The following is an 18129-nucleotide window of genomic DNA, read 5'->3' on the forward strand; positions in this document are numbered from 1 at the left end:
ATTTATGGAGCTTCTCCTGTGTGGCAGTGGAAAGAGAACACAATGAACAGGTGAGAGCACTTGACTAAGGAACCTAAAGACTTGTGCAAGATCAGATGGGGGAGGGGTGGGAGGGGAGACAGGAGGAGTTGGGGCCCTCCCTACTACCCTACCCCCACAGGTTTCAGAGGTTAGCATACTGTGGCCCACAGGCCAAATCCATCCAGTTACTTGTTTTTGCACAGCCCTTGAACCTAAGAATGGTTTTTACATTTTTAGATGATTTTTTTAAATCATAAGAGTATATCATGGTATATGAAATTCAGATTTTAGTGTCCATAAATAACGTTTTTGAAACAGAGCCTTGCTGGTTCATTTATGTATTGTTTGTTGCTGCTTTAACGTGAAGAGGTGACTAGTGACACAGACCGTAGGGCCCACAAAGCCTAAACTATTTTTTGTTTAGCCCTTTACAGAAAACTTTGTCCATCCTTGAGTCACAGTCATCCTTACCTCAAATCTCTTCTCTGAAACTAAATGCCCCTCTCCTACCTGAGGCTTTCCCCTCCTCCTGGGCTTTTGAATCTTTCTCTTCTTTATTTTCCTCCTTAAATCCTCAACTTCTCCTTCTTCCAGGACTTTTCTGCCTCCAAATATGTTCAAGAACTGACTTACTTAAAAAAAAAAAAGCCAGGCCAGGCGTGGTGGCTTAACCCTGTAGTCCCATTGCTTTGGGATGCCGAGGTAGGAGGACTGCTTGGGGCCAGGAGTTCCAGACCAACCTGGGCAACATAGCAAAACATTTAAAAATTAGCTGAGTGTGGTGGCATGTGCCTGTAGTCCCAGCTACTATGGAGGATGAGGAGGGAGGGCCACTTGAGCCCAGGAGTTTGAAGTTACAGTGAGCTGTGAATACACCACTGCACTCTAGCCTGGGCAACAAAGACCCTGTCTCTTAAAAACAAAAACAAAAAAACTTTATCAACTCAGGAGTTCACTTGTGCTGCCATACTTCATCTCTAGCCTCTACCTCCACTTCACCTTTCATTTAGTCACCTGCATCCAGACCCTGACCCCCAGTAGTCTGCTGAAACTAGGCTTGCTAAGTCATTAGTGAATTCCTAGCTGCTGGATCCAGTCACTTCCCCAGTCTTTATCTTCCTTGTTTTCTCTGACATTTAACATGTTGATCATGTTTCCTTGAGACCCTTTTTCCTTTAGCTCCGGTGACATCATTGTTCTTGGTTTCTCTGTCTCAAAAAAAAAAAAAAATTATGTTGAACAAAAGTGCCAGAATTCAGTCTTCTGCTGCCAAGTCTAGTGCTTCTTCTGCCGCATCAGTATAGATATGAGGAATCTTTGGGAGATGAGAGACAAAATTTGGAATCCCTACACCTACACTTAGAGGTTAAGGGAAAGAAGTATCTCAGAGAAGGAGTTAAAGAGTGCCCCAAGGCACTACTATGTTGTGAAGGACAAGTTTTCAGACATTGAGGGCATCATCAATGAGATATGTTTGCGAATAGTCAAGGAAAATAGGGAAGGACGAAAGAGTTTGACTACTGGGAAGTTAAAAGAATAATTTCATACAGTGAAGCCATCTTGCCAACTGGTTAAGAAATACATGGGCATTGATGGAAATGGTGTCAACTGCCATTTTTTAAATTTTTAAAAATTATTTTTCTTTGTTTTCTAAATCATCCAGCCCAAAATGTTATTATTATTGTTATTTTTTCTGTCATCTAGGCTGGAGTCCAGTGGTGTGATCACAGCTCACTGCAGCCTCGGCCTTCCAGGCTCAAGTGATCTTCCCACCTCAGCCTCCTAAGTGCTGGGACTATAGGCATGTGCCACCACGCCTGGCTAACTTTTGTATTTTTTGTAGAGATGAGGTTTTGCTGTGTTGCCCAGGCTGGTATTTTCTTTATTAATATTTTTATTTCTATTATTGTTTATCTAGTTTTTCTTCCCCCTTTTTTTCTTTTTTGAGGCCAGGTCTGGTTCAGTCTACCAAGCTGGAGTGCAGTAGCAATCATAGCTCACTGTAACCTTGAACTCCTGGGCTCAAGCAGTCTTACCTCAGCTTCCCAAATAGCTGGAACTATAGGCACGTGTCACCATGCTCGGCTGATTTTGTGGTTTTGTTTGTTTTTGTTAGCGACAACCTTGCTGTGTTGCCCAGGTTGTCTCAAACTCCTGGCCTCAAGTGATCCTCCTGCCTTGGCCTCCCAAAGTGATGGGATTACAAGCATGAGCCACCGCACCCTGCCTTCTTTTTTTTTTAAACAGGCTCGATTCACTTTATTTTTCTTGTGTAAAATTCCTGTGTTATAGCCACAGTTGGAGCCTGGGTCCTCTGCACAGAGACTCTGGTGTGGGTCTTGATGAGGTGGTCAGTGAATTCCTGACAGGGAGACTTGGTGAATACAGTCTTTTCCCAGAGATCAGCGGTCAGGTAGCTATAGGTCTTAGAGGTGGCCTAAAGGGTGGCTTTGGTGAAGTTGTCCAGGGTAGCAGTGCAGCCCCTGGCAGAGGTATAGCAGTTGTCAATACCAGCCATCAGCAGCCATTTCCTGGGCACGGGCCAAGATGATGCCATTGTCTTGGGTGGGGTGGGGGAGGGATAAGGCGCACCAGCACAGAGCCACAGCAGCCTGTCACCTTGCAGGGGACGGCGTGGGGCTTGCTGATCTTGTTCCCCTAGTGGCCTTTCCAAACAGGAACAGTGGAGAGCTTGACCAGGATCATGGCCCCTTGGATGGCATTGGCAACCTCCTTGGAGCACTGAACATCCAGACCGATGTGGCCACTGTAGTCCCCAATGGCCTTGAACCTGGTGTGCTGGCCAGCGCGGGTCTGCTTTTGCAGAGGTGTAGTCTTCAAAACCTCATCCTCGAGAGGTGACCCCAGCAAAAAGTCAATGATCTCATACTCCTTAATGGGCAGGGAGAAGAGCTAGACCTTCTCCAGGGACTTGATCTTCATGTCCTGGACCAGGCAGCCCAGCTTGGTGATGGGCATCCACTCCTTGTTCTCAGCCTTGCCTCTGAGAGCTCCATGGCCTCAGCCCTGGCTCCAGGCCAACCACAGCCATGACCCTGGCCCCAATATCACTGCCAAACAAAGTCTCTGAGGAAGCTGCTGGGCCTCCCATTCCAGGCCCTCCACTGCACTAGAGTCATTTGCCATTTGATATTTGTTGGAGAAGCAGCTTTTTTTTTTTTTTTCTTAACCTTCTACCATGACGTGAAGAATTGACTCCCCTTTCAAGAAGTTTGATGGTGAAAGGAAACAAGAGGCTGGCAGTTTGAGAATTATCACATCACCAAATCTTCCAAGAAATTTGCAATATGTTGTTGTCATTTTGTAGGCTTGAAAATATGCAGTGGAAACAATCTAGGGAAATATGTTTGATGATTAAGTATGTAAATTTCCAGATGTTTTAAACTCAATTTAATATTGGTCAATTCCAATCAAGTTGTAGTTCTGGAGGTCAGGGTGTTTAGTCAAGCCTTAAAACAAAGTTAAGATCTTATTTGAATACAGGTAGCTGTAACAGTATAGTGAACTTTTAGTGGATAGATGTATATAGAGTCTGAAAACATTCTTATATTCATTTAGAATATTTATCTACATATAGACTTATTTCTTCCCCGTAAATCATTATGTGTTGTCTAGGTATGATTTGATCAACAATAAGGTTTTTCCACTTTGCTGCTAGAGGCTGTTTTCTGTGTTTATGATGAAAACCCAGTTGTATTGTCCACAACATCTCTTGGGAGCTGAGCTCTGGGTGGGGGAGTTAAGCCCTGGGCAGCTCTTTTGTCCTGTTGATGAGGTGTCTTCTGTCTGCCAGGTAAAGCGGTACCAATGTACCTTTGAGGGCTGTCCCCGCACCTACAGCACAGCAGGCAACCTGCGAACCCACCAGAAGACTCACCGAGGAGAGTACACCTTTGTCTGTAATCAGGAGGGCTGTGGCAAAGCCTTCCTTACCTCTTACAGCCTCAGGATCCACGTGCGAGTGCACACGAAGGAGAAGCCATTTGAGTGTGATGTGCAGGGCTGTGAGAAGGCATTCAACACACTGTACAGGTCAGTCTCGTCTCCAATGCTCTGCCAGCCTCTGACCTTGACCTTGTTGTGACTGCAGAGCTCTTTCTCCTTGCAGAGGAGAGGTACTCACTTTCAGGGCTTTAAAAGAGCGCAGCTGTGTTCAACTACGTAAAATTCATTTCTGCCAGATCTCAGAAAATGAAAGAAAAAATTTTAAAAATGCATTAGAGAAACTTGTTACTTAAAGATGGACATATCTTGGGCTGGTTAGAAGCGACAGTACATTTGTGTTTAGATTTGCATCTCATGGAGCAGGATTCTGGCCTGGGCATTTCAGTGCTTGGCATAGAGTACTATCTCCCCTTGGCTCAGAATCTTTGTACTAAGGCTTCTGTCCTACCTCAGCTTGAAGGACTTTTCTATCCTGAGAAATGGGGAGTGGCCTATTCAGTAGCCAATTCTCTTTTTTACGTTTGTATCAGGAGACTTAATAGTCTTCAGTATTGAGTATAAAGTAATAGAAATAACAATAGCTAACACTTAAAAAGTACTCACTGTGTGCTAGGCATGATTCTAAGTGCTAGTCCCCACAACAACTGATAAGTAAATGGAAGCACAGAGGGGTTCTATAACTAGCTCAAGTTTCCCCATCCAAGCAGGATGTGGGGTCAGGATTTGAATCCCAGGAAGTCTGTCTCCAGAGTCACACTCATACCACTATGCTATTCTCTGCATTTCTTTTGGGGCAAAATATGTTGGATACTAATATGTTATGGGTATAGAATTCTTTGCACTTGATCCTGAAGCACATTAAGCTGGCATGGGGAGGTTCTGTAGAACTTTATGACAAAGGGAGGCCGGGCGCAGTGGCTCATGCCTGTTATCCAGCACTTTGGGAGATCGAGGCAGGCAGATCACCTGAGGTCAGGAGTTCGAGACCAGCCTGGCCAACCTGGTGAAACCCTGTCGTACTAAAAATACAAAAATTAGCCAGGCGTGGTTGTGGGCTCCCATAATCCCAGCTACTTGGGAGACTGAGGCAGGAGAATCGCTTGAACCCAGGAGGAGGAGGTTGCAGTGAGCCGAGACTGCGCCATTGCACTCCAACCTGGGCGACAAGAGTGAAACTCTGTCTCAGAAAAAAAAAAAAAAAAGAATTTTATGACAAAGGGAATTTCTCTGGAATATTTTGCAGGCTGAAAGCACATCAGAGGCTTCACACAGGGAAAACATTTAACTGTGAATCTGAAGGCTGCAGCAAATACTTCACCACACTCAGTGATCTGAGGAAGCACATTCGAACCCATACAGGGGAAAAGCCATTTCGGTAGGTCTTACTGTTTTCTGTTTGTCACTGACCAGGTTTCAGCTGGGGGTCTTGATATATTCTGGAATTTTTCAAAAGAGAAAGAAAACTCCCTTTACTAGCTCTTGATTTAGCAGTGTTAGCTCACCCCAGGATAGCTATAACCAGCCACTGCAGATTAGAGCGGTGCTGATGGAGTCCAAGAACATCCTTACTCTGTGGATGATGGCCTTTCTGCCTCATTTTTTCCCATTTATTTCCAAGAAGCATTTGTTGAAACTCACTTATGTGGTGGGTACTTTTATTAGTGCTAGAGAAATACTCAGAAGCAGGCCTTCTTCTTAAGAACCTTTGTCTGGTGACAAAAACCCACAAATTTGTGGATAATATCTGAGGCTGCAAGATGGCCAAAATGCCTTAAGCCCAGAGGAGGGATACCTACCTAAGAATCAAGGAGGGGGAGAATGAGGAGACAAGAGAGGAAATGAGAGGTAGGGATGCTTAGCTTAGTGGTGCAGTTGTTACTTGTTCAAGTTATTGCTTTGTAATATCTCATGTGTGTATACACAAACATATAGGAGCATCCATTTTTATTCATATATGTCAACATATGTATATCTAATAGATACATGTATTATAAACTTGAAGGAGGGACTTGGGTTATCTGCTTTCTTCTCTGCTCATAGTATGTAGCATGATTCCGGGCATTCAATAGGTATTCAAAATCAGCTTTGGGGTGATTATATGACATTTTTAATGAGATAATCAGTTTGTAAGGATTTCCCCTAAATGTAATATAGATAGATATATTGCCGAAAACTGCCCATAAACAATGTCTTTGAGGCCGGTCATGGCGGCTCATGCCCGTAATTCCAGCACTTTGGGAGGCTGGGGCAGGTGGATCACGTGAAGTTAGGAGTTTAAGACCAGCCTGGCCAACATGGTGAGACCCCATCTCTACTAAAACTACAAAAATCAGCCAGGCGTGGTGTCACGTGCCTGTTGTCCCAGCTAGTCTGGAGGCTGAGGCAGGAGAATTGCTGGAACCAGAGAGGCGGAGATTGTGGTGAGCCAAGATTGTGCCATTGCACTCCGGCCTAGATGACAGAGTGAGACTCTGTCTCAAAAAAAATAAAAATAAAAAAAAATAAACAATGTATTTGAATTTTGGCAGGGGATATCACAGTTATATTCAAGGCATTAGATCTGCTACCTGTTCCTTCTTAAACCACTCATTTTATTAGGGTACTTAGAAAGAAAAAGTCGTTAGAGACAGTCAACTCTTAGATGCCAATCAAATGGAATTGTGGGCTGGGCTTATGTCTGTAATCCCAGTGCTTTGGGAGACTGAGGTGGGAGGATCACTTGAGCCCAGGAGTTCGAGACCAGCTTGGGCAACATAGTGAGACCCTGACTCTACAGAAAATTTTAAAATTAGTTGGGAGTGGTGGCGCATGCGTGTGGTCCCAGCTATTTAGGAGGCTGAGGTGGGAGGATTGCTTGAGCCTGGGAGGTCAAAGCTGTAGTGAGCCATGGTCATGCCACTACACTCCAGCCTGGGCAACAGAGAGAGAGCATGTCTCAGAAAAAAAAGGAATTGTGTTTTTAAGTTACAGATGCATTCCTGAGTCATGATCCCTTTAAGGGCAAGAGTAGTTAGATTGTAATTGGTTACTCTACAGATGGATGCTGTGAAGCTTAGGTTATTTTTCCCCCCCCCGTAGGCTGCTGAGAGGACTCTGATTTCTATCCAGTCACATGCATTTATTTCTGTGATGATTAAAACCGCATTTTTCTTGAATATTCAGTGAGACTTTAGACATGATGATGATTGTATGTAATTAAAAATGAAAATGCTTTAGAGAAGCTTTCTATTTAAAGAAATAAAATATTTTGGTTTATAAGAAAATGCATTCATTCATATAAGTAATTAAGGAATGTCTGCTATGTGCAGGAACTACAGAAAGCTACGTGGATCCTGTACTCAAGTAGTTTACACTCCAGGAGAGCAGATACCAGATGTATCCACAGAGAAAATAAGATTGGAAATGAGAGGTGCCATAAAAGAAATGTAAAGAAAAGCCTTAGGAGTTCTGAGGAGGGAAAGATTCCTTTTAGCTTTGGTTATCAAGACAGTAAAAGAGAATGAAGTAGATCTCAACACACAAGATTATAGATAAGTTACTTGAGCCTATCTTCTGATTGATTTTGTTCTTATGTTATATTTCAAGCCATGTGCATATTTGAGAGCCACTTTGCTCACTCTTGATATCCCTAATGTTCCACTGGCATTTTTTTCATATGGACTGTCACTGTCAATAGAGGTCTGTTAAGTAATTCATCAAAAGACTTTTGTTGACAGGGCTCTCAACATGGGCCTTACCTGTAGGACAAGAAATACTTATCCTGGGCTCTCAGTTCCCTCTGATCCCAGATATGCCACCTTACTTTTTCAAGAACCTCTCATCATTCCCATCTTTAAAACCAGTGTCATTGATCTGATCTTAGTGTTCTGAATATTTGTTTTAGTTTCTATTTATAAGAGATGTTCAGAGGCCAGGCGCAGTGGCTCACACCTGTAATCCCAGCACTTTGGGAGGCCGAGGTGGGCAGATCACGAGGTCAGGAGATCGAGACCATCCTGGCTAACATGGTGAAACCTTGTCTCTACTAAAAATCCAAAAAATTAGCCAGGCATGGTGGTGGGCACCTGTAGTCCCAGCTACTCGGGAGGCTGAGGCAGGAGAATGGCATGAACCCGGGAGGCGGAGCTTGCAGTGAGCCGAGATTGCGTCACTGCACTCCAGCCTTGGGGACAGAGCGAGACTCGGTCTTAAAAAAAAAAAAAAGATGTTCAGGATAAAGGTCTATTAGCTAATGACTCCTGTTTCTCTTTCCTTAACAAATTTAGGTGCGATCACGATGGCTGTGGAAAAGCATTTGCAGCAAGCCACCACCTTAAAACTCACGTTCGTACACATACTGGTGAGTTTAGGCCAATTTTTATTTTTTATTTTAACCTTCATCAAGCCTGTAACTATCAATTTTCCATTGAGACCTGTAGAGCTAGGTGGATATACAGAGATATAGATCCTTTATATATTCGGGTGAGCCTAATTAGCTCAGCCTTACCTAGAATGTTTAGGTTTCTTTCAGAGGCGGACCTCAGGTATTCAACCTTAAGAAATGAAACCAATACAGAGACACTCAAAAAAACAACCTGTGAGAAACAAATCTACTCTTTAAACTTCCCAGCAGCAGGCATTCCCAATGCTTTGCTCAGCATTGAGTTTGAGGACTGAGATGATTAATGTGTAATTTATTGAACTTTTAACAACTGTTACCCAAACTCTCTTAAAAATACTTACTTACCTCTATTAGGGAAAGGTAGATTTCTTAATCCAGTGAAATGACTTTATGGTACATTAACACTACTTTGTTATTCTTGCAGGTGAAAGACCCTTCTTCTGCCCCAGTAATGGCTGTGAGAAAACATTCAGCACTCAATACAGTCTCAAAAGTCACATGAAAGGTCATGATAACAAAGGACACTCATACAGTGCACTTCCACAACACAATGGATCAGAGGTGTGTAGTGTTTTTGTCTCTTGATCTGGGTACCGCAGAACATCAATAGTTGTTTGTGTATCACAATCAAAGGTTAAAATGTCTTCTCTGTGTATCTGTTAGTGAGAGGGAAGAAGTCAGGGTCAAGATCAGTGTCTTGACTTGTGTATTTAACCACCTACTCGACGTCTTCACCCAGATATCATCTACTCTGTCAAACTTAACATGTCCAAACCTGTTCTTCCTGCAGTCTTCCTCATCTTGGTAAATGGCAGCTCTGGTTTTCTAGTGGCAAAGGCCAAAAATCTTATAGTCACTCTTGACTCTTTTTTCCCTCACACTCCACATCCACCAGCAAAGTCTGTCAGCTCATCCTTGATAATTTATCTAGAATCCGATCACTTCTTCTGATTACTTTATTCAGTCTACTATTGTCTTTTTGCCTGGATTATTGCAATAACCTGTTAAGTGAGCTTCTTAGGACCTTTTCGCCCTTTTCTGTCCACTCCACAACAGACTGTCCTACATATATCAGCCAGAGCGATCTTTCTGAACCATAAAGCAGATAATGTCTGTCCTCTGCTCATAACCCACAGTAGCTTTTTAAATTTTTATTTTATAGATTTTTAAAAATTATTTTAATAGAGATGAGGTCCAAGCAGTCTTTCCCTTCCCCCACCCCCGCCACCCCCACCCCCTGTCTCAGCCTCCCAAAGTGCTGGGATTATAGGCATGAGCCACCCCACCTGGCCTCCAACAGCTTCCTGTATCACTTGAAGTAAAAGTCAAGTCTTTATAGTAGGCTATAGGGCCCTACACATTCTGGCCTGGTTGCTTCTCTGATCTCATCTACCTCACTTTTATTTTTGTTTTATTTTATTTTATTTGAAACAGGGTCTTGCTCTGTCCTGTAGGCTGGAGTGTAGTGGTGCAATCTCTGCTCACTGTGACGTCCACCTCCCTGGCTCGGGGATCCTCCCAACTAGCTGGGACCACAGGCGTGCACCACCACACCCAGGTTTTTTTTTGTATTTTTAGTAGAGATGTGGTCTTCACCATGTTGCCTGGGCCGGTCTTGCACTCCTAAGCTTAAGTGATCTATCTGCCTTGGCCTCCCAAAGTACTGGGATTACAGGTGTGAGCCACTGTGCCCTGCCTACTTTTCTTCCTCTCACTTCAGCCATATGGTTCTCTTTGTGGTTTCTTGAACCAAGGAGTGTCCACTCCTGCCCCTAGGCCTTTATACTTGCTGTACCCTCTGCTTGGAACATCTTCTCTAGATATGTGCATGGTTGATGCCCTCTTTCCTTCACTCTCTACTCAAATGCCACTTACCTAGAAGGGCTTCCCTAACCACCCAATAAAAGAGCAACTCCTATCCCAGAGTTCCCTACTGCCCTTACTCTCCATAACACTTATCCTCTCGCACACTGTATATTTATTTGTTTTTTGTCCTCTCTCTCCACTAGAACGTAAGCTCTATGTGGGGAGGAGTTTAGTTTGTTCATTATTGTATCCCTGGGCCTGGAACAGTGTCTAATACATAGTAGATGCATTACGAATGTTTGTTGAGTGTGTACATGAATAGGAGCATCTGAGGTAAGCAGGGCTACCACCTAAAGTGTGAATTGTGACTGGCATTCTGGGACTCCAGGGTTCACTTAGCCTGGGCAGTGGAATTTGAATTCTAAATCCCCAGTACCACTCTGAGTAAGGAGCCCTTCAGTGCCCATGTGGGAAACACAGTGGTGGAAGGACCATTGACTTTTCAGTCAGAAGCACTGGATTTGTCTTCTGCTAATTAGCTGTGTGTTTTGGGGCACTTGATTCCTACTGTCTGAGCATCAGTTTTCTCATATTTAAAATGGGAATATAAGTTTGTGGCAATTTGTTACAAAAAGAATAAAAACTGGGGATATAGAGTAATACTTCCAAGGTTTATATGAATGGCAAATGAGGTCATGAGAAATCACTGTAAATGATGAGACCAGGTATACAGATAGTATTAATTTCACATTATTATAGGTTTGTTACTTTGGAGCCTTAGTCATGAGATAATGTTAAAACTCTTTATTATTATTATTTTTTTTATTTTTATTTTTTTTTGAGACAGAGTCTCACTCTTGTCACCCAGGCTGGAGTGCAGTGGCGTGATCTTGGTTCCCTGCAACCTCTGCCGCCCAGGTTCAAGTGATTCTCCTGGCTCAGCATCCCGAGTAGCTGGGATTACAGGCGCACACCACCGCGCCTGGCTAATTTTTTTTATTTTTAGTAGAGATGGGGTTTCACTATGTTGGCCAGGCTGGTCTCGAATTCCTGACCTTGTGATCCACCCACCTTGGACTCCCAAATTGCTGGGATTACAGGCGTAAGCCACCACGCCCAGCCTCTAAAACTCTTTATTAATCATTTTTAAGAAATGTAAGATATTCTTCTAAGAATATCAGGATTTTTAAAAATTAACTAATTCATGGGTGGGGCGGGGGAGGGATAGCATTAGGAGATTACTTAATGTAAATGATGAGTTAATGGGTGCAGCATGCCAGCATAGCACATGTATACATATGTAACAAACCTGCACATTGTGCACGTGTACCCTAGAACTTAAAGTATAATTTTAAAAAAATTAACTAATTCATTTAGCCCTTGCTTTGGTTGGCTTATACTTCTTCAGATAATACATGTAGACATGTGGAACATTAGGGACTTTGTAATTAAATGTCTTGTTACATGATATGCCACTGTAAATCCTGATTTTTGTTACTCAATTAGAATTTTTTCTCTTTCACAGGATACAAATCACTCACTTTGTCTAAGTGACTTGAGCCTTCTGTCCACAGATTCTGAATTGCGAGAAAATTCCAGTACGGTAAGTGTACCTGTAATACCAGTGCTAGAAAAATAAGGGCAAGAATTAAGCACTCCCTTTGGTGGGAAAATTGAGGCAGGCCAGTCTTTGAGGTTTTCTAGATTTAATTGTGTTTAATTACTGACCATGTAGGATTTTTTCTTCTTCTGATAAGAGTTCTATTAGAGGCTGTTCTCTCTGAGGCCTGATTCCTTTTGAGGCAGGTCACTCACTCGGTAACCTGGCCCCAGAAAATTTCTTTTTTTACTCATTTAGCAAATATTTATTGAGCAGGCACTGTGCCAGTACTGAGCTTATAGTAGTTAAAAATGTTGGTGTAGTTTGTCCTTGAGGAACTTAAAGTCTAGTACTGTAAGACATAACCAGAATTCTAGTTTCTGGACTTTCTCAAACCCTATCTATATGACCTGGCTTGGTCTTTTCCTTTTTAATTTTAATTTTATTTATTTATTTTTTTTCTGTGCCATGGGGAGAGAAAAATTTCCCTTCTTTAAGTTTATTAGCTTTTTGAAGAAAACCTCTTACACATATACAGACCTCTATCTGCTAAAGGACAAGCTCACTTTATCTTAATCTGATTGCTTTGATTTAAGCTGTTAGGAAATTTGACTGCCATTCCCATGGCTCCATGATGCAACTTACAAACCAATGCATTGAGTCTGAGCTTATGCAGCCTCCTCCATGTTGAACATGAGAGTTTTATAGTATTGCTAACACTAATTTTGAGTTTGGGTTTTTTGTTGTCGTTTTTCCTGGTAAATAAATATAGCATAGGCTAGATTTTCTGTGATTATGTGCATAATGAATAAATATGATGGGAAGTATTTGAACAGAGACTGAATGATTCAGGAATGCTGTGAAAAAGTGGTTAGTGGAGTCAACTACAGCACTTCTGAAGGTGTAGGTTCTTGGGCCTCCCCCCAAGCCTGCTGAGTCAGCTTGTCTGATCGTGGCATCTGAACCTGCATTTTTATGTAAGCATGACAAGGCCTAATTCTCCTTCTGGTAGTGGCAGAGTTGCTCTTATGAGACCAACTCTCCTGCAGAAAACAGCTAAAAATTCTAGACAAAATATAAAAAACAACTGCGGAAAGGCACTGGTGAGCAACCAATAGCAAGCAGAGGTAACCTTGGAAGAAGGGATTTCTTGGAAGATGGTAAAGGCACTGGGTAGGCTTGCAAGTTTTATGGCTTATCCACCTTGGGCAAGCCCCAGTTGGCACCCAACGAGGCAGCCAAACTCATAAAAACTCAATCTTACTGGCTTGAATAACCAGAGGACAGAGTTCAGGGTGGCCACAGCACCTGGAAAGTGAAGGCAGGTAGCCTGGAAAGGAAAGAGTCACTAAGGGGGAGCCCCAAATTCTGTGTATAAACTCTCTCCGAATCTCTGGCTGACCCCTGCACCATGGATGTGTGGGATAGACTCTAAGCAGCCCAGCCAAGGCTAAAGATGTACACAAAGATCATAGCTGCATCCACTGCAAGGGAGACGAAGTTAATGGAATATTCAGACAAACAAGTCAACACACTTCCAAGAAGCGTAACAGAGTCCGGAGTCTCTAAAATATATCATTTGTAGTGTTCAGAGAAATCCCAAATTAGTAAACACGTGAAGAAACAGGAAAACATGATCTCTCCACAAGAGAAAAGGTAATCTGTGGAGATGGACCCCAAGATGACCCATCTAATGTTAAAGTTAACAGACAAAGATTTATTTTATTTATTTATTTTTTTTATGGGACAAGGATTTTTAAAAGCTATTATATGCTCAAGGACATAAAGGAATATGCTTGTAATGATAGAACAAATAGGAAATCTCAGCAGAGGAATAGAAACTGTAAAAAGTGTACCAAATGGAAATCTAAAACGGAAAAATATAGCTGAAATAATTCACTGGATGGGGCTTAACAGCAGATTGGAAATGACAGAAGAAAGAATCAGTTGAGTTGAAGATCAATCAATAGAAATGAACCAAACTAAAGAACAAAGAGAAAAAGATTAAATGGGTACATCACATGATTTTTATGCGTATTCCTGTTTCACAACTAATGTTCTAAGAGAAATTTCTGCACTGGGTGGTCTAGATGCCCTCAAAGCTACCCAGCCTAAGATTTCTAGGAATAATATCCCTTTAACATGTAACTGTGTTAAATAGCTTAGGAGTGTATTCTCCAGCCAAGACTATGACATAAGACTAAGGAGCTTTCTGGAGCCCTAGGGTCACCAGGAAAATACCCTGGCATAAGGGGACACCAAGTACTTATAAAAAAAGGGAAGCTTTTCCTATCACAATTTATATAATCAAGAGAGAGAAGCACTATCCCTTGGGGTTTAATTATAGATTATACTCCTGGTACCCAGTGTTTATCTCAGATGTGGAAATTGATTTTAGCCTTTCAAACTAAGGCCACAATTTCTTGAAGCAATAGGATTAATTTTTCTTTTTTCTTTTTTTTTTTGAGACGGAGTCTTGCTCTGTCGCCCAGGCTGGAGTGCAGTGGCGCGATCTCACCTCACTACAAGCTCCACCTCCTGGGTTCACGCCATTCTCCTGCCTCAGCCTCCCCAGTAGCTGGGACTACAGGCGCCCGCCACCACGCCTGGTTAATTTTTGTTGTATTTTTTAGTAGAGACAGGGTTTCACCATGCTAGCCAGGATGGTCTTGATCTCCTGACCTCGTGATCTGCCCTCCTCGGACTCCCAAAGTGCCGGGATTACAGGCGTGAGCCACCGCGCCTGGCCAGGATTAATTTTTCTTTGCTTGAAAAAAAAATTAGGGACATGTGCAGTGGCTCACGCCTGTAATCCCAGCACTTTGGGAAGCAGAGGTGGGTGGATGGCTTGAGCCCAGGAGTTTGATACCAGTCTGGGCAACACAGTGAGACCGCATTTCTGGTAAAAATAAAATATTAGCTGGGTGTGGTGGTGGTATTTTCTAATAAAAATATTTTATTTTTAATAGAGACCTCATCTCTAGTAAAAATAAAATATTAGCTGGTGTTGTCCCAACTATTTGGGAGGCTGAGGCAAGAGGATTGTTTGAGCCCTGGAGTGAGCCATGATCACACCACTGCATTCCAGCCTGGGCAACAGAGCAAGACCCTGTCTCAAAAAAAAAAAAAAAAAAAAAAGAGAATCAGGACTTGTTAAAATCAAATAATAAATTTATATGAGATAATGATTTTATGGGTTTCTGAGCAGCCCATATGTATGCATGTCCTAGAAATGAACTTTGGTTTGCTCAGATCTTTTGTTAGAGGAGAGTTGAAGGTGCTAGGGAATGGCCTTCTCGAAGCCTTTTGGCTGCTCAGCTCCAGGATCCATCCTGGTCCCAGACAGCTACCTGTATTCTCCTCTTCTTTGCCCTTTGCTCTTTGCTCCTTGCTCCAGGCCTGGAAAGCTCAGCCTGTTCTTGTCTTCTCTACTTGTGAAAGTTGTTCCTACCCACTTTGCTCCCAGCGTTTTTGCCCTGAAGCTTGGCAGGGGCTTCAGCATTTTCCTTTTTTTAAATTTTAACAAGCTTTTTATTGAGGTACAATATACATACAGAAAAGCACATGTATTATAAATGTACAGCTTGATGAATCATCACAATTCATCACACCCATGTAACCAGCACCCCAGTCAAAAAGAACATTCCCAGCCAGGCGTGCTGGCTTATGCCTGTAATCCCAACACTTTGGGAGGCTGAGGTGGGCGGATCACCTGAGGTCAGGAGTTTGAGACCAGCCTGGCCAACATGACTAAACTCCGTCTCTACTAAAAATACAAAAATTAGCCGGGTATGGTGGCGGGCGCCTGTAATCCCAGCTACTCGGGAAGCTGAGGCAGGAGAATCACTTGAACCGTGGAGGCAGAGGTTGCAGTGAGCTGAAATCGTGCCATTGCACACCAGTCTGGGTGACAAGAGCGAAACTCCGTCTCAAAACAAAAGAAAACAAAATAACATTCCCAGCACCCCAGAGGCCCCCCCCACATACCCCCAAAAGCCATGATCTCTCCCTGCAGACAACCACTCTTCTGACTTCTAACAACTAAGATTAGTTTTTCCTGTTTTTTTTTTTTTAATGCTTTTATGATGGGAATCATATACTTGTTTATGTGTGGCTTTTCTTCTCATAACATTATGTTTAAGAAATTAAGCCATATTATTACATACAGTTACAGGTCACTCATTCTTCTTGTTGAACAATATTACACTAAGTGAATATACCACAGTACACTAAATGAATATACCAATATTTGTTCTTTCTCCTGTTGGGCATTTGGATAGTTTCCAGTTTGGAGCCATTATGAATAGTACTGCTGTGAACATTTTTGTACATATGTTTTGGAGGCACACAAGCCCATTCCTTTTCTTTTCCCTAGTATTATTGAGGTATTAGGTTGGTCAAAAGTAATTGCCATTGAAAGTAATGGCAAAAACTGCAAATACTTTTGCACCAACCTAATATCATTGACAAATGTAGCTCATTCCTTTTTAATTATGTTACTACCTATAATGATTTATAAACAGAACAAAAATAATAACTATGGCTGGTCGTGGTGGCTCATGCCTGTAATCCCAGCACTTTGGGAAGCCGAGGCTGGTGGATCACGAAGTCAGAAGATCAAGACCATTTTGGCTAACACGGTGAAACCCCGTCTCTACTAAAAATACAAAAAACAAAATTAGCCGGGCATGATGGCAGGCGCCGGTAGTCCCAGCTACTCGGGAGGCTGAGGCAGGAGAATGGCGTGAACCTGGGAGGCGGAGCTTGCAGTGAGCCTAGATCGAGTCACTGCACTCCAGCCTGGGCAACAGAGCGAGACTCCTTCTCAAATAATAATAATAATAATAATAATAATAACTATGAGGAGGTTGCAAAGCTTATGCTCAGTGGTAGTTGTTAGTCAACTATCTTTCAAACTGGGTTGCACCTTTTCATTGGGTTTTAAAATAGTGGTTTATAATCAGCATTTCAAAGACATCAATAGAATAGAAAAAAAATCAGAGGACATTGCACATAGTAAGGATAAGGTCTGTTTTCATAGACTTGTTTTAGTTACACATATGGATATGTATATAATATGAAGAATGTATGTATATACAGTGTAAAATGTATTTCTTACTTTGTGTCACAATGAAAATTTGAAGGTCACACTATTGGCCTATGAGTTTTAACTCTCTCCGGACTGGAAGCTGGTAGTTGTCCCACATAGATTTGAGATGGAGTCTTGCTCCATCACCCAGGCTGGAGTGCAGTGGCTTGATTTCAGCTCGCTGCAACCTCGACTTCCCAGGTTCAAGTAATTCTCCTGCCTCAGCGTCCCGAGTAGCTAGGATTTGAAGCACACACTACCATGCTCAGCTAATTTTTGTATTTTTGGTAGAGATGGGGTTTCACTGTGTTGGCCAGTCTGGTCTCGAACTCTTGACTTAAAGTGATCTGCCTGCCTCAGCCCCACAAAGTGCTGGGATTACAGGTGTGAGCCACTGTGCCTGGCCTCACATAATTTCTGACTTCACCTTCTATCACATTGGCAATCAGGATCACTGAAATGAAAAAAAAAAAAAAAAGAATCACTGAATTTCCCCTCCTTCAGCTGATAGACGTAGAAGGGAATCATCAGCTGGTGGTGGTGGCTCATACTTGTAATCCCAGTGCTTTGGGAAGACTGCTTGAGGCCAGGAGTTCAAGACTAGGCTGGGCAACATAGCAGGACCTTATCTCTACTAAAAATAATTTTTAAAAAGCAGCCAGGCATGGTGGTGTACGTCTGTAGTCCCAGCTACTTGGGAGGTCTAGGGGAGGATCTTGAGCCCAGGAGTTCAAGGTTGCAGTGACTTGACTGCGCCACTGCACTCCAGCCTGGGTAACAGAGCTAGACCCCGTCTCAAAAAAAGGGGGGGGAAAAAAAGAATTGTTCCCTTTTGGCTCCAGTGGGCAATTTAATCTTTGAGCACTTCTAGATTGGTGGACAGCCCCACTCATCACCACACTTCTGCCCAATCCCAAAGTGATCCTTCTGAGTTCTGCCTTCTAGAAGCAGAGTTGTTACAAAATGACCTTAAAACGTATGTTGGCACTAGGGCAAGATCTGCCCTAAAAAGAGGTTTTAGTTTGGTATATACAGTGTGTTTAAGTTATTTTCAATTACATGTGACCCTTGAACAACCCAGGGGCTAGGGGTGCTGGCCCCCCAACCCATACCCCCCTGCACAACCAAATCTTAGTATAACTTTTGACTCCCCCAAAACTGAGCTAACAATGGCCTTAGCCTACTGTGATTGGAAGCCTTACTGATAACATAAACAGTTTAGATTAGCAGATATTTTGAATGTTATATGTATTATATATTGTATTC

The 18129-nt window shown here is 42.6% G+C and overlaps 1 protein-coding gene across 4 annotated transcripts in view; it reads left to right on the forward strand.

Annotated features, from left to right (window-relative positions):
* Positions 1 to 18129, forward strand: part of MTF1 (metal regulatory transcription factor 1) — a 51636-nt gene that overhangs the window by 17190 nt on the left and 16317 nt on the right. For all 4 annotated transcript variants that reach the window (XM_063657435.1, XM_054494702.2, XM_063657436.1 and 1 more), the window contains 5 exons: positions 3836 to 4074; positions 5231 to 5362; positions 8253 to 8326; positions 8793 to 8929; positions 11700 to 11777. In XM_063657435.1, coding sequence (XP_063513505.1) covers positions 3836 to 4074; positions 5231 to 5362; positions 8253 to 8326; positions 8793 to 8929; positions 11700 to 11777 — 660 coding nt within the window. The remainder of the gene's footprint in view (positions 1 to 3835; positions 4075 to 5230; positions 5363 to 8252; positions 8327 to 8792; positions 8930 to 11699; positions 11778 to 18129) is intronic.

Source organism: Pongo pygmaeus, chromosome 1, assembly GCF_028885625.2.
Source record: "Pongo pygmaeus isolate AG05252 chromosome 1, NHGRI_mPonPyg2-v2.0_pri, whole genome shotgun sequence".
Lineage (NCBI taxonomy): Eukaryota > Metazoa > Chordata > Mammalia > Primates > Hominidae > Pongo > Pongo pygmaeus.